Below are 21,718 nucleotides of genomic sequence, written 5' to 3'. Positions count from 1 at the left end.
ATTTTTTCCCCTGCTCATCTTTTCTGACTGTTTTTCACTCATTTTGCATTTGGCTAGGGTCAGTGTCACTACTGGTAGCATGAGGCGATACCTGGACCCTACAGAGGGTGCACAGTCCAACTCCTCCAGGATGGCACATCAATATGTGCCATTGCCAAAAGGTTTGCTGCATCTCCCAGCACAGTCTCAAGAGCATGGAGGAGATTCCAGGAGACAGGCAGTTACTCTAGGAGAGCTGGACAGGGCCGTAGAAGGTCCTTAACCCATCAGCAGGACCGGCATCTGCTCCTGCAAGAGCCCTACAAAATGACCTCCAGCAGGCCACTGGTGTGAATGTCTCCGACCAAACAATCAGAAACAGACTTCATGAGGGTGGCCTGAGGGCCGACGTCCTCTAGTGGGCCCTGTGCTCACTGCCTGGCTCCGTGGAGCTCGGTTGGTATTTGCCATTGAACACCAGAATTGGCAGGTCCGCCACTGGAGCGTGTGCTTTTCACAGATGAGAGCAGGTTCACCCTGAGCATATGTGACAGATGTGAAAGGGTCTGGAGAAGCCGCGGAGAACGTTATGCTGCCTGAAACATCGTTCAGCGTGACCGGTTTGGTGGTGGGTCAGTGATGGTCTGGGGAGGCATATCCATGGAGGGACGCACAGACCTCTACAGGCGACAATGGCACCCTGACTGCCATTAGGTATCGGGATGAAATCCTTGGACCCATTTTCAGACACCACGCTGGTGCAGTGGGTCCTGGGTTCCTCCTAGAGCACTCAATGCCCGGCCTCATGTGGCGAGAGTATGCAAGCAGTTCCTGGAAGATGAAGGAATTGATACCATTGAATGGTCCCCGCGCTCGCCTGACCTAAATCCAATAGAACACCTCTGGGACATTATGTTTCGGTCCATCCGACACCGCCAGGTTGCACCTCAGACTGTCCAGGAGCTCAGTGATGCCTTGGTCCAGATCTGGGAGGAAATACCCCAGGACACCATCTGTCGTCTCATTAGGAGCATGCACCAACGTTGTCAGGCATGCATACAAGCACATGGGGCCATACAAACTACTAGGGCTGCCCTCAACTAAAGATTTTTCGGTAACACTTTACAATAACAGTACAGGAATTATCATGTACTAATACCTTAATTAATAATTACTTGTCTATGAACTAATGAAGAGTTAAGACATGTATTAATCAAGAACTAATGAAGAACTAACTTAACTACGACATGAGTCATATGAATTACCGCATGAATAACACCACCTTAATTACATGTTAGTTCCTGCATGTTAGTTAATGTATTAATTAACACTTTGGGGTAAACTAAATCAAACATGCTCTAGAAGAAAGATTCATGAAAATGGCACACTGCAAAATTGTTTATAAATTTTCCACTTGCAGCTATGTCACAAACATCAGTGAATGACGGTGGATTTCTTGCAATATTTACGTTTAACCAACTCATCCAACGCACAATGATGCATTCATAATTAAAAACAACTTCATCTCATCCTGTTTTGAGTGATTCCACTGCTGCCCTCCTACAATAATGTATTTATTAAGCAGATGCAATTTTCCAAATTAAAATCAGTGTTAGCATAGAGATGATGGTTATGTTATGGATTGGTTTACTGTCTTTATATCATAATATAACATAAGAGCAGATAAAATGTAAAAACTGTAACTTGAATGCAATGTAAGTCGCTTTGGATAAAAGCGTCTGCTAAATGCATAAATGTAAATGTAATAATAATGCACTGAAATCAGACGTTTGTCTTGAGTTCTTGCTCTTCTTTTGGCCACTATTGCCCCTTCAAAATGTTAACCTTCCTCCTACCGTTCAGTTCCTTCTCCATCCAAATGCAGCTCTTCCACTTTCTTACAAACCACCAAAAAACACCAAATATCTGATTTAGATGAGCTGAATATGTATAAAACATGTGTAATTGATAACTTTTTAAAGATGTGCCCCTCCAAGACAAGTCATGACATGATACATTGACAACTCATGAATTCATGTTAAGTTATAAGTAATTAATGATGAGTTAATGATATTGTGCCCCCCCAAGTAAAGTCATGACATTATGATACATTAACAAGGCATGAATTAATGTTAAGTTAATGATGAGTTAGTAATATTGAAACGATAACATTTCGTTTTATTGTGTGATTTCTGCTGCCGGCTCGTTTCCAATAATAGGACTACAAGTTAAACAAGACTTAACTTTAAACCTTAAAATAAATAACATTTTAAATGGTTTAACCTTTACTTGTCATGAAATGTTTACTTTGTTTGCCATGGGCCACAAAAGGCGTAATCTCCGACATGCTGTGACTGACAATAGAACTATAAAAAAAAACACCAAAACCGCAACATAATTACGAAATGAAACTATTTTATTCGTGCGCTGTAATCCAGATCTTCAGAATCCATACGACTGCGAGGAACAGACCCAAATCCAAGCCTTCATTCGACGATCCTCATCTCCATCCCGAGCAGTGAGTCCAGCGACCGTAAACAGCAAAGCCCGCGCTGACTGACGAGTTCGTTACAAATTCAAATGTTGCCGCTTCAAACGACAGGTTTTACGGCAGGATAATCAAACGCTCATTGGCTCTCGCCTGCCTTCGTCACAGATCGCGACATGCCGTGTTTCTGGTGAGGTGTGTATTTGCATAGACATAATATACGTACATGCTGGAACGTATTCCAGCGTCGCCGCCATATTGCTTGGGTCTCCTCGCTCTACGATAGCAGCGGAGTCAACGGAGAGCGAGCAATTTATGCCCGTATTTTGTGCAGTTTACTGTTGCAATAACCCGCGCAGATACCAGATCGCGTGGGATTACCTTTCACAAGTAAGATTGAACAATAATTTTGGTTATTTTACCATTTATAATATTATGTCATCGTAACTAACGTTACTTACGTGTAACATTATTACAGCAGGAACTGGTACTCTCTCTCTCTCTCTCATTATCTCTTGCTGTTTTTTTTCTGTTCTTCAACGTTCAGAGGATGTGTTCTTACTCGGGGACATCATTTCATGCTTGTGTCATTTGTGGTCAGTGGCGCCTGCAGGTGTACAGGTGTACGGCTGGACGCACTGTGTGTACCATGAGCGCTCAGACTGACCTGAGGTTTGCCCCGCAAACATTTCAGCAGTAGATTATAGCCGTATTTCTATCGACTATCTACCCGTAAAATTTATAGTGAAAAGTTCTTTAAAATCATCTGGATTAAAGTAATTTTTACAGCTGTTTTTAAAGCATTTTGCTGCATGGATAAAAAAATAGGCTAATAAATAATTCACATATCATGCAGACAAAATTTCGTTGCAGAAAACCCTTTAAATGTTAAGGAATTAAGAGCAGAGCAACGTAAAAATCTGAAAAAATATAATAGGGCCTGTTTTAGGCTTTTCCTTATTTTTATATTTTAGACGGTGATGAAAAATGACTTGCCATCTCCTCATTGGACGAGCCTTTAGAGAGAAATGCATCTTCTGGATTACATAATGAAAGAGTTTTGTTTTCGATTTGAATTATTTCGTTTTAAAGTAGTAATTTAAAGCTTTCTATAGATATATTTATCATATTTGTGACTCAATTCGTTTCAGTTCATCATTGTGAAGCGCTCCTGTTCAAGACGAGACGGCAAGCGCATCTGTTTTCCTATTTATTTTAATAAAAGCACAATGTTTTTTTATATTGTGAATGCACACAAATAAAAGTAGACCCTTTACAGTTCCGAATGATGTATTACTCTTATCTTTATGAGCAAACATTATGGCGTATTTTAAGTTGTTTCCACTATTATTTTAAGTTCTTTTCACACGCGTGTGTGTGTGTGTGTGTGTGTGTGTGTTTGAGTGTGTGCGTGAGAGACAGAGAGAGAGAGAGAGAAATAAATTCAAATGAACAATCAAACTTGTTTCTTTATTAAAATATAAAATTCATTAATTTATCAATATGCCATAGCCTACCATATGTCTTTGTTAAAGAGCATAATACAAAGTCTTTTAGCATGAAAGCACGTATTTTTTCATGTGTGACAGCGTCCAAATCTAAAAAACTAAATCTCTGCAGTTTGTAACAAACCAAACCGTGTGAAAATCCGGTAAAAATTCGGGGAGTTATGATTATTGTAGTTGGGGATACACATTCCTCAGTAGAAATTAATGCAGGGGGGGCGCATTGGAGACCCATCCAAGATGGCGGCCGCGCTGTACGTCAGCTCCAATAGGCAGCGTCAGTCTATGAGGCGTCTACGTATATTATGTCTATGTGTATTTGAATGATGCTTGCACGCGCACGCTTTCACGAGTTCACTGAGAGGGAGAGGATCAGGAAAATAATCTGGATAATATTTTCAGCGATTAACAACATAAATTCTGCTCAAATGAAGATATCAATCTTTCATTTGAAAGCCATGTTTCTAGCATCTGTAAAACTGCGTTTTTCCATCTCAAAACTAAATTGCGACCTATGCTCTCAACATCAAATGCAGAAATGCTAATTCATGCGTTTATGACCTCAAGATTAGACTATTGTAAATAAATGATTGTAATTGCATTTATCTGTCTGTCATGTTTTTCTTCTACTGTACAGAAATAGCTATGTTTAGGTGTAGATGTAGGAGTGGGATTAGCGATTATAAAAACTTTTAATGCTATATTGTTACTAAAATGGTTATTTTCTTGCATGTTTATAAAATGTTTAGGTTTGGAGGTAGGTTAAGAGGTCTAAAAGTCTAAATCACTTATTGATAAAATGATAAAAATGCATTGATAAGAATATCTTAATGAAATAAAAACAATATTACTAACTCATCATTAATTTAACATTAATTCATGCCTTGTTAATGTATCATAATGTCATGACTTTACTTGGGGGGGGGGCACAATATTATTAACTCATCATTAATTACTTATAACTTAACATGAATTCATGAGTTGTCAATGTATCATGTCATGACTTGTCTTGGAGGGCACATCTTTAAAAAGTTATCAATTACACATGTTTTATACATATTCAGCTCATCTAAATCAGATATTTGGTGTTTTTTGGTGGTTTGTAAAAAAGTGGAAGAGCAGAGGTCATGTGGCTGCATTTGGATGGAGAAGGAACTGAACGGTAGGAGGAAGGTTAACATTTTGAAGGAGCAATAGTGGCCCAAAAGAAGAGCAAGAACACAAGACAAACGTCTGATTTCAGTGCATTATTATGATATAAAGACAGTAAACCAATCCATAACATAACCATCATCTCTATGCTAACACTGATTTTAATTTGGAAAATCGCATCTGCTTAATGAATACGTTATTGTAGGAGGGCAGCAGTGGAATCACTCAAAACAGGATGAGATGAAGTTGTTTTTAATTATGAATGCATCATTGTGCGTTGGATGAGTTGGTTAAACGTTAATATTGCAAGAAATCCACCGTCATTCGCTGATGTTTGTGACATAGCTGCAGGTGGAAAATTTATAAACAATTTTGCAGTGTGCCATTTTCATGAATCTTTCTTCTAGAGCATGTTTGATTTAGTTTACCCCAAAGTGTTAATTAATACATTAACTAACATGCAGGAACTAACATGTAATTAAGGTGGTGTTATTCATGCGGTAATTCATATGACTCATGTCGTAGTTAAGTTAGTTCTTCATTAGTTCTTGATTAATACATGTCTTAACTCTTCATTAGTTCATAGTCAAGTAATTATTAATTAAGGTATTAGTACATGATAATTCCTGTACTGTTATTGTAAAGTGTTACCGATTTTTCTGGTTGACTAGTAGTCGTTCATTTGAAGCATTAGTCAACTAATCGCACATTTATTAATGAACCAACCTCTGTAGGGTCCAGGTATCGCCTCATGCTACCAGTAGTGACACTGACCCTAGCCAAATGCAAAACTAGTGAAAAACAGTCAGAAAAGATGAGTAGGGAAAAAAAATGTCAGTGGCCTCCACCTGTAAAACCATTCCTGTTTTGGGGTCGCCCATTTAGTGCACCTGTTGTTAATTTCATTAACACCAAAGCAGCTGAAACTGATTAACAAACCCCTCTGCTACTTAACTGACCAGATCAATATCCCAGGAGTTTCATTGACTTGATGCTATACTCTGATTAAAAAGTGTTTCTTTAATTTTTTTGAGCAGTGTATTAAATGTAATAAATAATTGTTTAAATTTACATTTTAAAAATGGTAACAGTATTGACACTGCATGATGTCCCCCACTCAGTCAAGCCTCATGAAATCATCAAAAACAGAACATTATAGAAGTGAGAGAGAAACATGCTTGTGTTTTAAGTGTAGGAATCCTGGTTGAGAGATGATGTAACCTCCTAGAAGTGATGTCACTTGAATGTACATTATTTTGCCAGGGTTTTTTGATGAGGGTAACAGGGCTGACATGAAATCAGGGGACACCAACAAAATGATTTATATTTTATGGAAAAATGTATACTTATGTCAAAAACATTGCTTAACAATGAGACTGTATTTAGAAAAATATGCAAATGTGATTTTTATATAATTTTGCCTTCATTTTGCAAATTAAAACTCCTGCTGAAAAAGAAAAATTATAGTGAGGGACAGGCCAAAAACCTTACACTTATCAGCATAAATGCTATATAAATTATTTTAAATATTATTTAATTATAATATAATAATAATAATAATAATAATTATTATTATTTAATTGACTTTTTAATGTAATACTGATGAAAGAATAAACATTATTGTTATGTTTTTAAATCATAAATTTATCTGTTGCTATATTAATTCTATGTTTGATATTTCTTAGGGACGCAAAAGGCACCGATTTCATGGAATGACCCAAACATGTATAGACAAGTATAGACAAACCTGTGTACTTCAACCACACTGAAACACACATACCCACACACACACTCACGTACAGCAGCATTGAGTCCCAGCCCGGCTCTGGTGAGAATCACAGCGAGAGACACGTTCCTCAGAGCCGCAGACCAGGTCTGATCAATATAAACAGCGTCTGTGACATACGGAACGTTACGCAACACCACGCCGGCCAGCAGCATCCCTGAAACACACACACACTATATGATATCAAGATCACAGATACTGAATGCATGAGCGTGCATTCATACAAAAATATTCATAAAAAGCATTCATACAGATCTCTGATATATGTGTTGTCAGATGAAGGTTTAGTCATCTTGAATAACTACTACTACTTTAGCACACATTCAGTGTTGTTTACCCAGTAGAGCTGGTATTGGAGGGGTTCTGGGTAATCTGAAGACGCTGATGAGTTTTCCTCCACACACGGCTGACAGGAACAGAATCACCAGGCCAAAGAGGTTCTGTCCTGGAAGACACGAGGGTCCCGTCACGGCCCAGATCACCCCGAACAGCAGCAGGCCCAGCAGAGCTGAAACACACACACACACACGCTTAAAAGCACTGTCATCTCCAGAGAGCTTTCATAGCTCTCTCCTGATTCTCTAGAGACTCAGCGTCTTTACTATCAGAACATATAACATACTGCATGTAATCACTGTCATGACAGTCAGAGCAGAACTGGCTCTCTGATTTCTCTCTATTACCCAACATCAAATGTATTTTGTTCTTCGCCGCAGCACACTAAAAGACTGAAGATATGATTCCGTATATATTATTCCATGACTATTTTCTATAAACCCCTCACTTAAACTGCTTAGTTAATATGATTAAAATTTTAAGCCTTACACATTACTTAACCAATGCACGTCACTAAAGGCTAGTAACTAGACCAGGGGTGGGCAAACTTTTTGACTCGTGGGCCACATCAAGTTTTCCGCACCAAGTGAGGGGCCGCATTATGTTTGACAAATGAAGCTTTGATTTATTTTTATTAAATTGACACTCACTGTACTGTATGTATACTTGTACATATATGGCAGTTCTATTCTTGTACCATCTCCGCCTTTTTATGATCACTTTATGACACACAGATAAGTTGCATTGGGGTACAAGTCGATTGTGTAATGAGGAGGCAGTGGCGTCAGGATCCATGTGCAGTTTTATTGAAACACAAGAGAAGTCAGACAGGCATAAATCAGTAACTGGTGTCAGATATAGCAGAGGCAGGGCAGAATCAGAAACAGAGTTCGGGCTGAGGGTCAAGGCAGGCGGCAAACAGACAATAGAGATACTCAGTAAGGCAGGCAGAGTCAGAAGAGGCAGGCAGCAATCCTTCGGAAACGGGTAAACAATCCAGGTCATCAACAGGTAAGCAAACACAGGGAAAACGCTCAGAAATGACTGCATAGCAAAACAAGACTTCGCAAGGAGAGCAAGGGCGGCACAGTTTAAATAGACCAAGCAATGAGGAACACCTGTGCAGGTGATCAGTCTCTGGCACGGGGTACATGGGAAATGAAGTCTTAATGAACCGGTTAATACTCTGGTGATAGTTCCCTCTGGTGGTGATTGGAGGGAGCCACAGAGGCTGAATTTGTGACAGAGCCCCTCCTCTGTGAGCGGCTCCTGACGTGAAGAGGCAAACACCGGGGTCTTCCACGGGGTCTCTGGGCCGGCCTATCCAGGTGGTCATGATGAAAGTCTGTGGTAAGAGAGGGATCCAGAATATCCTCTGCACTGACCCAGGACCGTTCCTCCGGGCCGTACCCCTCCCAATCCACAAGGTACTGAATTATTCTGCCCCGGCGACGAGAGTACAGAAGCTCCCGAACTTGGTATGCCTGTTCGCCGTCTATGGTGATGGGAGGGACCCTCTGGTCACCAGCCTCCTCCTGGTCCTCCGCTCCTCTCGAACCACCAGCGGGCTTGAGCAAGGACACATGAAAAGTGGGTGAGATACGATAATGGGCAGGGAGAGCCAAACGGAATGAAACAGGAGTTATTGGTCTAAGAATTTTGAATGGACCCACGTACCTGGGACTGAGCTTCTTGCAGGGTAATCGGAGACGAAGATCCCGAGTGGATAACCAGACCCATTGACCCGGCTGATAGTTGGGATTCGTGCGCCGATGACGATAGGCTTGTTCCCTTGTTCGACGCACTGCCCTTTGGAGGGGAGTATGAGCCTCATCCTCATATGTCTCCTCGCTTCTTTGCAGCCATGAGTCAACGGCAGGGAGTTCTGAGGGTTCTCCGGACCATGGGAACAGTGGGGGTAGGAAACCCAAGACACATTGGAAAGGGGTGATACCAGTGGCAGGTTTGCAGAGTGAATTTTGAGCATACTCGGCCCAGAATAGATAACGGCTCCAGTCGGACTGATTTCGATGGCAGTATGATCGGAGGAATCGAATGAGCTCTTGATTGAGACGTTCCACCTGGCCGTTGGATTGAGGATGATATCCGGAGGGAAGACTGACATTGATGTTGAGTATTTGGCAGAATGCGGTCCAGACTCGAGAGGTGAATTGTGGACCCCGATCAGAGACCACATCCTCAGGAAGACCGTAAAACCTGAACACGTAGTTACAAAGAGCCTCGGCGGTTTCGAAGGCTGTGGGTAGTTTGGGTAGAGGGATTAGGCAGCAGGCCTTGGAAAGGCGATCGATAACCGTGAGGATGGCAGTGTGACCCTGCGAGGTCGGTAAATCTGTTACAAAGTCAATGGCTATGTGTGACCAAGGGCGTTGTGGGATAGGTAGTGGTTGGAGTAGACCAGCGGGCAGTTGATGAGATGATTTGGTCATGGAGCACGTAGAACAGCCTCCGATGTAGGCGATTGTCTCCGCTTGTAGAGTGGGCCACCAGAAGCGGTTATTCAGTAATTGCAGTGTGGCTGCTATACCTGGGTGTCCGGAGCTAGGAGTTGAGTGAACTAGATGGATGACTCTTTGTCGCAAAGCACGTTGAGAAAGGACCGTTCCAATGCCTGTGCTGGATGCATCCACCTCCACTATGAATTCTTGTTCAGGATCAGGATGGTACAAGATGGGTGCAGTTGTAAACCTGTCTTTGAGGGTTTGGAAGGCCAAACGGGCTGCCGGAGACCAAGTGAGGGGCTGACTACCCTTCTTAGTCATCGAAGTCATGGGAGCCACTACGGTGCTGAAGTTGCGAATGAATCTCCAGTAGAAGTTGGCAAACCCCAAAAAGCGTTGTAGTTCCTTTAAAGTGGTAGGTTGAGGCCAGTTGACCACTGCTCGAATCTTCTTGTCATCCATGGCTACCGCTCCAGAACTAATCACATACCCTAGGAAGGACACTGACTCTTGGTGAAACTCACACTTTTCGGCTTTGGCGTATAGCTGATGGTTGATGAGACGTTGTAAGACTGCCCGAACGTGTTTAACATGATCTTCGTATGACTCGGAGTAAATCAAGATGTCGTCAATATAGACGATTACCCAGCGATTTAACATGTCTCTGAACACATCATTGATGAAGGATTGGAACACCGAAGGACTGTTGGCAAGCCCGAACGGCATAACAAGATATTCGTAGTGCCCAGTTGTGGTGGAGAAGACAGTTTTCCCACTCATCGCCCTCACGGATACGAATGAGATTGTAAGCACGTCGCAGATCTAGTTTGGTGAAATACCTTGCTTTTCGGAGCTGTTCCAGAGCTGCAGGGACTAGAGGTAAGGGATAGCGAAATTTGATGGTTATGTCGTTGAGACCTCGGTAATCGATGCAGGGACGAAGTCCTCCATCCTTCTTGACGAAGAAGAACCCAGCAGAGGCAGGTGATGTGGATGGTCTGATGAAACCTTTAGGGAGTTCCTCTTCTATATATAGTTTCATAGCCTCTGCTTCTGGTTGTGATAAAGGGAAGACTCTTCCTTTAGGAGGATGAGAACCTGGTTGGAGATCAATGGCACAATCGTCTGTTCTGTGCGGAGGTAGCTGGGAAGCTTTGATCTTACTGAAGGCCTCTGCGAATTCGTGGTATTCGGCAGGGAGTTGTGAGATGGGGGTGTGCGCCTTCTTTCTGACTGGAGTATTGTTGAGGCAATTCTGACGGCAGGATTCGGACCATTGAGTAATTTGTCTTTCGGACCATGAAATAAATAGAGGGGTTGTGTCTCTCCAACCAAGGCAGTCCCAGGATGATTGGTGTTTGTGGAGATTGGAATACGAAGAAACGGATAGTTTCGGTGTGAAGAGCTCCAATGCATAACTCAATGTCTTTGGTGATGAATTGACTCGGCCAGAGCCCAGCGGACTGACCAGCTAAGCGCTGCCACTGCCAGATGAGATACACAGGAACAAGAGGAATATCATGAGTCTTTGCGAAACTAGCATCAATGAAATTTCCTGCTGCCCCCGAATCAATCAGAGCTCTAGCCTCCGTGATCTGCCCATTTATCTTTAGGGTAACTGCAATCTCTAATACAGTGGAAGGATTAAGATTCGGACTCACCGCAGCAGGATTGTGAGGTGGACGAGTGGGGCAGGAAGCTCTCATGTGTCCAGATAATCCACAATATAGGCACAGATTTAGACGAATGCGTCTTCCTCTCTCCTCTCCGCTGAGATGAGTGAAACCAGTCTGCATGGGTTCGGTGTCAGGTGGTGGTAATGTGGTGCCGACTGGAGCCGAGGAGAAACGAGTCTGACGACGAGAGCGAAGAAGGTTATCAATCCGAATGGCCAGCTCAATTAATTGATCCAGGGATCTCCCTCATCCCGACAGGCTAGTTCAGACTGTAGCTCGGACTCAAACCTCTGCGAAAGTGTAGTTTGAGCGGGTCATCCGCCAACCTGTTTGAGCTGCGAAAAGTGTGCGGAAGGAAAGAGCATAATCAGCCGCCGATCCTCTTCCTTGGCGAGATAACAGCTGCTCACCCGCCTCCTTTCCACCAGCGGGATGTTCGAAAACCTCCTTAAACCGCAGGATAAAGGCAGAGAAAAAAGGGAAAACAGAATGGTCTTCACTCCACACCGCGGTAGCCCATTCTAACGCTCTTCCAGTGAGGAGCGAACAGACAAATGCGATGCGACTGTCGTCTGTGGGATACAGCATGGGTTGTTGGTTAACAAACATAGAACATTGGAGTAGAAAACCCTTACACTTCATGGGTGAGCCATTGAATTTCTCTGGAAACGCCAAACGAGGACTGGCGGTGAATGTAGTTGAAGCCGGAGCTTGAAACGGTGGGCTCGGAGGCGGAGCTTGCACTTCGGGTGCTTGTAGACGGAGGCCTTGCAAGGCCCTTACCATCTCTTCAGTTAGTGAGGTAAGCCGGTCTAGTTGTTGGTGGATGGCGAGCATTGAGGATTGGGCAGATACCTCTGTGGTAAAGTGGTAGAAAACTGCTGGATCTATTTCTGGCAAAGTCTTCTGTAATGAGGCAGTGGCGTCAGGATCCATGTGCAGTTTTATTGAAACACAAGAGAAGTCAGACAGGCATAAATCAGTAACTGGTGTCAGATATAGCAGAGGCAGGGCAGAATCAGAAACAGAGTTCGGGCTGAGGGTCAAGGCAGGCGGCAAACAGACAATAGAGATACTCAGTAAGGCAGGCAGAGTCAGAAGAGGCAGGCAGCAATCCTTCGGAAACGGGTAAACAATCCAGGTCATCAACAGGTAAGCAAACACAGGAAAACGCTCAGAAATGACTGCATAGCAAAACAAGACTTCAAGGAGAGCAAGGCGGCACAGTTTAAATAGACCAAGCAATGAGGAACACCTGTGCAGGTGATCAGTCTCTGGCACGGGGTACATGGGAAATGAAGTCTTAATGAACCGGTTAATACTCTGGTGATAGTTCCCTCTGGTGGTGATTGGAGGGAGCCACAGAGGCTGAATTTGTGACAGATTGATGTATAAGACACATTTTATCATTCATTCATAAATAATGTAAAATAAACTAAACGTTTACAAACATTAGAAACATTTATTTATATTCCCTTCACTCCAAAAAAATCCTGTAAATTTAGCAGTGTTAATAACAGAAAACGGAATGAAAATAAGTAAAAAACAAACAAAAATTACAGTGGCATTCACTATAAACATTTATTACAAACGCCCAGACTAAATATTTAACGCAAAACTGAAACTAGCAGCGTGGTAGTTACAGTGCCCTGAGCAGGAGGCAACATGGCATTTCTTCTCCTGGAAAGTGGGTTGTTGTCCCCCTCCGTACAGATCACGTTCCGGTAGAATCCCCCTCGGTCGAAATCGCGATCGCCTTATACTGTTTCAGCTATTAAAATAGTTCAGTTTTGTATGTAATGGTTTTTTTTCGAAATTTTTTATTAAGTTCATTTAGAAAAACGTTTGGAGCATTTTTTTGTTCATTAGATAAGTTTATTCTTTCTTAAAGTAACGACCAAGCAGCCAGCGGCAGACCGGCAGGCTGATCATAGCCATGTTTGAACAATTTAGCCTTCTCAAATCATCACGACTTGCCTAAAATACGATCTATAGATATACTAAAACAGTTCAAGCATATAACAATGTTTAAACGTTAAACCAGATAAATGTGCGCCGCATCCAGTAGTTTGTGCGGAGATCGAAGCTAAAGCGCAGGACATGGAGGCGCCAGCGCAATCAATTGCATTTTTTTCAATGAAAACAACTTACGCCGTAATTTTTGCTCATAAAGGTAAGAGTAATACGTCATTCGGAATTGTAAAGGGTCTACTTTTATTTGTGTGCACTCACAATATTAAAAAAACTTGTTATAAAATAAATGAAACGATGCGCCGTCTCGTCTTGAACAGGAGCGCTTCACAAAAATGAACCGAAAGTCAGCGAATACATGCCTCACAGACATGATAAATATATATATAGAAAGCTTTAAATTACCACTTAACTTAACTTGGGTGAATTACACCCAAGATGGCGGTGCGAGTACATCGCGAGGCTCTGGGTCTCTCCAGATTTTGCAATTTTGCGGTATTTTTCTTACTCATCTCGGGCCTGTTCGTGCAGAACAGTTGTGCCTTTACATCGTACACCCGTTGTGAGCTTTTGGATATCGGTTTGCGAATTTCCGACACTTTTATGGACAATCTTCGACTCCCGAGGACACCCGAGGCTATGCACCCTACCCGGCCGGGCGGAAGTGCTCGCAGGCGGCGCCGAGATCGTAAACAAAGGCGGGGAAGCGGAGGACTAAGAGCTAAGCTAAGGCTAACACCACACCGGCTCTCTTTACCCAGCATTTTCCTTGCCAATGTACGGTCGCTAGTGAACAAAATGGAGGAGATTCGACTCAGCATCACACACAGCAAGAAACTTTTGAACTGTAACGTCCTAATCTTCACGGAAACCTGGTTAAACAGCGGAATACCGGACACCGCTATTGAGCTAGCGGGACGCCACACACTCCGGGCGGATAGAACATTAGATGGCTCCGGTAAGACCAGAGGTGGTGGATTGTGCATTTACATTAACAAAGCTTGGTGCACAAACTCTGCTATTGTTGGGAGTCATTGTTCAGCTAACCTTGAGTTTCTCATGGTTAAATGTAGACCGTTTTATCTACCGCGGGAGTTCACTTCCACCATTATAACTGCAGCCTATATTCCCCCGGATGCTGATGCCAAGCTTGCTATGAAAGAACTTCACGCAGCCATCAGTAAACAACAGACTGATCACCCGGAAGCGGCTTTTATTGTTGCAGGTGACTTTAATCACTCAAACTTAAAGTCAGTGCTACCCAAGTTTCACCAGCATGTTTCCTGTCACACCAGAGGAAACAAAACCTTAGACCATGTTTACACAAACATGGCTGGAGCTTACGTTGCGACACCCCTCCCCCACCTGGGACAGTCAGATCACCTTTCTTTGTTCCTCACCCCCAAATATGCACCCCTCATCAACCGTGTGAAGCCATCAGTGAAGACCATCAAGGTGTGGCCTGCGGGGGCAGATTCCACACTCCAGGAAAGGTTTCTACACACAGACTGGAGTATGTTTGCTTCTCAAGCCACCAGTGGCGCTCACACAGACATTGACTCTTACACCTCCTCTGTATTGGATCATATCAATATCACCATTGACAGTGTTACAACCCAGAAACAGATCACCACATATCCAAATCAGAAGCCTTGGATGAACAAGGAAGTGCGACTCCTGTTGAAGTCACGCAACACTGCCTTCAGATCAGGAGATGCACAAGCCTACAGCACATCCAGAGCAAACCTGAAGAGGGGCATCAAAAAGGCCAAGCACTGCTACAAGCTAAAGATAGAGGGACACTTTTCCAACTCTGACCCTCGACGCATGTGGCAGGGCATTCAGGCCATCAGTGACTACAAACCCACCCACTCCACCCCCGCAGCCACTGATGTCAACTTCCTGAACGAGCTAAATTACTTTTATGCTCGCTTTGAAAGAGACAACAGAGAAACTGCCACCAAGCTCAATCCCTCAGATGACCACCCACCAATCATACTCTCCTCCACAGATGTCTGCAAGGAACTGAGCCGGATCAGCGCGCACAAGGCTGCTGGACCAGACAACATCCCTGGTCGTGTTCTCAGGGCATGTGCGGAGCAGCTCGCTGGGGTTTTACAGACATTTTCAACCTGTCTCTTGCCCAAGCAGCCGTACCAACATGCTTTAAATGCACTTCCATTGTGCCAGTGCCAAAACACTCTAGTCCGAGGTGCCCTAATGACTACCGCCCTGTAGCACTCACACCCATCGTCATGAAGTGCTTTGAGCGGCTGGTCCTGGAACACCTAAAAGACTCTCTACCATCCACATTGGACTCACACCAGTTTGCCTACCGTAGCAATAGGAGCACAGAGGACGCAGTTTCCATGGCACTGCACTCTGTGCTCACTCACCTGGACAATAAGAACACTTATGCACGTATGCTGTTTGTTGACTTCAGCTCAGCATTCAACACTGTCATCCCAACCAAGTTAATAGCCAAACTTGGAGACCTGGGCATCAATACCTCAATGTGTAACTGGATTTTGGACTTCCTGACCAACAGACCCCAGAATGTTCGATCAGGATTCACCTGCTCCACATCCATCACACTTAACACTGGTGTACCACAGGGCTGTGTGCTAAGCCCGTTTCTCTACTCCCTCTTCACCTCCGACTGCAAGCCTGTGTATGGATCTAATTCCATCGTCAAGTTTGCAGGCGACACCACGGTGATTGGCCTCATCAGTAACAACGATGAGACTGCCTATAGGGAGGAGATCCAGCACCTGGCCACATGGTGCACTGAAAATAACCTGCTCCTCAACACCACCAAAACGAAGGAGCTCATCGTGGACTTCAGGAAGGAGTCAAGAGGCACACGACACCATCCACATCAATGGAATGGCTGTTGAGCGTGTCTCCAGTTTCAAGTTCCTGGGGATCCACATCTCGGCGGACATGTTGTGGAAAACCAACACCTCCAGCCTGGTCAAGAAGGCTCACCAGCGCCTCTTCTTTCTGAGGACACTGAGGAAGAATCAGCTCTCCTCTGCTATACTGGTGAACTTCTATCGCTGCGCAATAGAAAGCATCCTGACCAACTGTGTCACAGTATGGTATGGGAGCTGCTCTGTTGCGAGCGCAAGGCACTGCAGCGGGTGGTGAAAACTGCCCAGCGCATCACAGGGACTCCACTACCTGCCATCGAACACATCCAGAGGAAACGCTGTCTGCATCGAGCTCGCAGCATCCTTAAGGACTCCTCTCACCCAGCCCACAGACTGTTTTCTCCTGCCCTCCGGCAGGCGTTTCAGGTGCCTCCGGACCAGGACCAGCAGACTAAAGAACAGTTTCTTCCCCAGAGCTGTCTCTTTACTGAACTCTACCCCCCGTTGATCCACTTCCTCATATATTATTAACTCTTCTCTCCTACCTCACATCTGCCTTATTTGCACTACTGAATGTAAATTTTTATCACAGTAACAACTGTTTACTTTTGTATCTTGCACTACCATACCTAAATTGGACTATGCTCATTTGCACTGCCGACTGTTGTTACATTATCAATGCTTACATTAATATTTTGCACCGTATGTCTAATTGTAATACGCAATCACTTCCACTGCACTTTTACACCTTGTTTATAGTAACAGTCATCTGTATATATATTATATTGATAGTACATATCACCTGTAAATTCTGCCTATAGTAATAGCCATCTGTATATTTATTCACTATACATATTCACCTGTAAATTCTGTATATTTATTCACTATACATATTCACTTGTAATTTCTGTATATTTATTCACTATACATATTCACCTGTAAATTCTGTTTATATTAATAACCATCTTTCTATATATATTTATACATATACTCAGTACATATCCTTGTCCTGCACTTATTCAACCATTGTATATACTGCACTTGCTACTATTGCACTTCTGGTTAGACCTAAACTGCATTTCGTTGCCCTGTACCTGTACTTGTGTAATGACAATAAAGTTGAATCTAATCTAATCTAATCTAACGAAAGAAATCAAATCGATAACAAAAACTCCTTCATTATAATCAGTGAAGATGCACTTCTCTCTAAAGGCACGTCTAATGAGGAGATGGCCAGTCAGGATCATCATCTTCATCTTTGCGACACTGACACAGAAAACACAAGTTTATTAGTAAATAATTCAAATATCTCCTTACTATTTCCCCCTGACACATTCATGGTAATTCCGTTTGCTGGGGCTTTGCATCGAGCTTCAGCGTATTGCGTGTATTTGAAGCTGAACTCTTCATCTGCGCTGACGGCGCGTGCGCTGCTGCTGCGGGACTCTAAACACCGTCGAGCCGCTCTTCACAGTCGCGGCTCGGTCTCGTGTTGTTTCCACCAGCGCGGCAATTCTTTTCATCACTAATTGATGGATGTCTAAAATATAAAAATAAAGAGAAGCCTAAAACAGGCCCGGCCCGCATCTGAACTATGCCGTGAAAATTGGCCCGATCGAAGCCCAGGGAATGCAGGGCTCTAGCGTCCCCCTCAGTAGAAATCACGTTTCCCCCTGACATTGCATCAAATTAACTATTTTGGACCAACTGCCTCACGGGCCGGATGAAATCTCCCGGCGGGCCGTAGTTTGCCCACCTCTGCACTAGACAGTTCTTATTCTTATTCTGCCGCTTTTGACACTGATTTCACCATCTCACACGATTTCACCATCCAGCTAGGTTCTTCTACAATTACCCCATCAAGTTTGGTCAGAAATCTTGGTGATATCTTTGATGACCAGCTGACTTTCAAAGACCACTTGCAAAAACAGCTCGATCTACTACACAACATCAGGAAGATCAGGCCCTTCCTAACGGAGCATGCTGCACAACTTCTTGTCCAGGCCCTTGTCATTTCTAGACTGGACTATTGAAACCATCACAGAGAGGCACAAAATCCCTTTCCAGAACATTTTTGTTCACCGTTCCTGGCTGGTGGAATGATCTTCCCACCCCTATACGGAATGCTGATTCCTTGACAATTTTCAAACGACAGCTGAAAACTTATTTCTTTCATCACTATCTGACTTCATCCTAAAAAGATAATAAAGAATAAATATTGCTTCTCCTTACTTAATCCCCAGTCTAGCTTGTACTTTTTTGAACAATGCCTGAAATATAATAAAAACCAAGGTATTATGAGCACTTCCTGTGTCTGTTTGCCTCTTTAAGATGAATCGCTTGATGTATTCCCCAAATTGCTAAATGAATGAATAAATGTAAGAAATGAATAAAACCAGTAGGCACCAAATTGTTAGAAACTGAACAAAACCTCAAAGGTCTCATAATTCTCAATATCAACAAATATTGAATTAACTAATTAATTTACAAATTAATAATTCTAAACAAATTAGTATGTCCAACTTTACCTGCATGCAACTTTACTCACATAATGATATATACTATACAACAAATCTCAAGTGCTTCTATTGTCGTAAATGTAACTATTATCATCCAGCTCTAATCTGATAAATGCAGCTACAAGTCACAAAGATGTTAAGATAGTAAAACATTAACATCATCAATTTCGGTAAAGCTGCTTTGAAACACATGTACTGTCAAAAGAGCAATACAAATGAGTTAAAAACATTTTTGAAGAGAAAAAATAACAGCGACACACACACACCTTTAGTAATGACGGAGGCAGTAAAGCCATGTGGTTTGTAGCAGAGCAGTTTACCACAGCAATCCGATGCTTTGGACGCTGTTTTCTGACCTGGGAGAAACACACGCACACATGCACACACACACACACACACACACACACACACGCATGTTTGTTTTTGTGAAAAGTGGGTTCATTCCATAGGCGTAATGGTTTTTATACTGTACTTACTGTATGTGCTATTGTCCTACACCAACCCTACACCTAAACCTACCCCTTACAGGAGACTGTGCATTTCAACTTTCCCCAAAAAAAACCTCATTCTGAGTGATTTATAAGTGTTTTGAAAAGTGGGGACATGGAGTAATGCCCTTATAAGTGCACCTTCTCCTTGTAATACCTGTCATACCCATGTCATTATAAAAATTTATGTCCTCATTTGTCACAAAAATGCACACACACACACACACACACTCACACACACGTCTGTTTAGAGAACAACATTGTGAGTGTTGTGAGCCAATTGTTCAAGTTGGCTCACAGTAATGTTAACAGATTCAACTTATGATTTAAAAAATACTAGTAAACGTTGAAGTGTACATTACCTAAGAATAGAAAAATGCTGTAGAAGTGCTGTTCATTAATGTGTAACAAATCAAACCTTATTTTAAAGTGTTTCCAGGATATCTCTGTGTGTTGTTTTGGTTACTCACAGGTTTCTGTTGATTCTGCTGTAAGTCTTTCGTCACCCATTTCTTCAGATGTCTGTAAGTGAACTTTGACCCTGCACACACACACACACACACACACACTTTAATCATTAAAGCATGCTGATTGCTTCAGTTATACTTCATAACATCATAATTCTCAAAGTTAACCTTGTAAATAAAACATTAACCTGAAACAGAAATTTAAGAACAAAGCTAATTAAATAAATCAAGTTTTCATGAATGCAGTGTATCAAGTAAAAATCATAAAATCCAATGAAATTTCATTATTGCACAGTCCTGCATATTAATAAGTTGAATGAATAACTGTACTAACTAGCACTGTTAACATGAACTAGACACCTGCTGCTGCAGAATAAATCTGACTGTTTAGTGCTCATCTAACAAACCGTGAAGTTCTAAAAACAAAAAATGTGCAAAATGTCCATGATTTAAAATGTTTTAAATATGTTTTTCTTGGTTTTTACAGGAGCCAGTTTTGTGAGGTTTAGTTCACTTCTGGATGTACATTTGTCCCCAAAATATGGTGAAGGAGGAAGATGTTGATAAAAGCATGAAAAGACAATTTACTGTTCAGATAGACAATATATATAAAACAATCAGGAGAAAATGAACATCTGTCTCACCTTCTGAAGAGAAGCAGAAGACTGATTCACACACACACACACACACACACACAGACACACACACACGCAGACAGACATGAGTCTCACAGCATGTGTGTGTGTGAATCAGTGTGTGTTCATCACATGAGCTCTGCTCATCACAGCGTCTGATGAACATCTTCAGTCACCGCTCTGAAGGTGTGTGTAACGTCACACGTCACTCACGCTGTTTGTTTTATAGTGCTGATGTTTACATCTGTTTATTCCTGTTTATAGTCCAGCTGTCTGTTCCATAGTTTGATTAACGACGTGTGCGGAGCCGCTGATGCCCATGTGTGTGAACATCACCAGACCCACAAACCACTTCCATTTATAGTCACTGGCCTGCCAGGGTGTGTGTGTGTGAGAGAGAGAGAGAGAGAGAGAGAGAGAGAGATATTCATGATGCTGAAAAGACACTGTCTTCATACACACACACACACACGCACACACACACACTTGCTTGAATCAGACTGAAGCAGAATTACAGTAATTAATAAAAAGGAGAGGTTGTTTCATGTTGCAAATGCTTAGAAATGTTCTGTTTTGACAGCAATGACTCGTGACACATACACACACACACACACACACACAGTTATTGTTGTCTGCACAGCGTCTGGTGTGTCAGCAGAGCTCCTATCATCTGGAAAAACGCCACAAGATTCATCTGCTGCATTTTAGTTTGACTTTCCTGATCAGAGACACACGACACACACATGAAAGAACCAGTGAAGCAACGAATCAATGAATCAAGATGAAGAAAATCACAGTTCCCTCACTAATCTACCAACACAGACACTGTTCTGATATTTACCTTTTGGACAGCTGGTGGATACAGATCTGCACTCACACTCTCTCACTCGCTCAGACTCACTCACTCACACTCTCACAATTCAATTCAATTCTATTCAATTCAGCTTTATTAGCATGACTGTGTAGCACAATGTTGCCAAAGCATTAACATATATATATAACAACAACATAAAAAACAACATAAATAATAATAAATAAAATGCGCACAGCCTGGCCCTGCTGGAACAGTACTGTGAGGAATGGGCACTGACGGTCAACCTGGACAAAACCAGAGTTTTGACGACCAAAGTTTGAAATATATCTTTAAGATTGGATGTTGCTGAGTTTATTCCATCAGTATCTGGAGTGAAATCTGTGGACATAAGGTCGTCCAGGACTTTTAGTATAACAGAGCTGCTCATGTTTTCTTTGAATTTTTCAGCGTTTTCAGCGTTTCAGCGGTTCCAGCTGAGTTTTGGTTTTAAAGGGAACAGTTTTTCATGTTTGAGGGGAGGAGTACTGACCCGGTCACATGACTGTTTCAGGTAAAGGACTGTTTGGC

At 42.5% G+C, this 21,718-nt stretch overlaps 1 protein-coding gene across 2 annotated transcripts in view; it reads right to left on the bottom strand.

The window, feature by feature from the left end:
- LOC131531631 (neuromedin-K receptor-like) overlaps positions 1-21,718 on the bottom strand; it is a 47,354-nt gene that overhangs the window by 7,733 nt on the left and 17,903 nt on the right. The window contains exons 5-8 of one of the 2 annotated variants that reach the window (XM_058762523.1): positions 19,706-19,776; positions 19,014-19,103; positions 7,248-7,418; positions 6,925-7,067 (exon numbers count right to left, since the gene is read on the bottom strand). In XM_058762523.1, coding sequence (XP_058618506.1) covers positions 6,925-7,067; positions 7,248-7,418; positions 19,014-19,103; positions 19,706-19,776 — 475 coding nt within the window. Of the gene's footprint in view, positions 1-6,924; positions 7,068-7,247; positions 7,419-19,013; positions 19,104-19,705; positions 19,777-20,222; positions 20,710-21,718 lie in introns of those variants that run through there. The other variant, XM_058762525.1, reaches the window with a different exon arrangement.

The sequence above is a fragment of the Onychostoma macrolepis genome, chromosome 23 (assembly GCF_012432095.1).
Source record: "Onychostoma macrolepis isolate SWU-2019 chromosome 23, ASM1243209v1, whole genome shotgun sequence".
Classification (NCBI taxonomy): Eukaryota; Metazoa; Chordata; class Actinopteri; order Cypriniformes; family Cyprinidae; genus Onychostoma; species Onychostoma macrolepis.
Note: the sequence above shows the minus strand (reverse complement) of the source record. Positions and strands in the feature narration are given on the sequence as shown.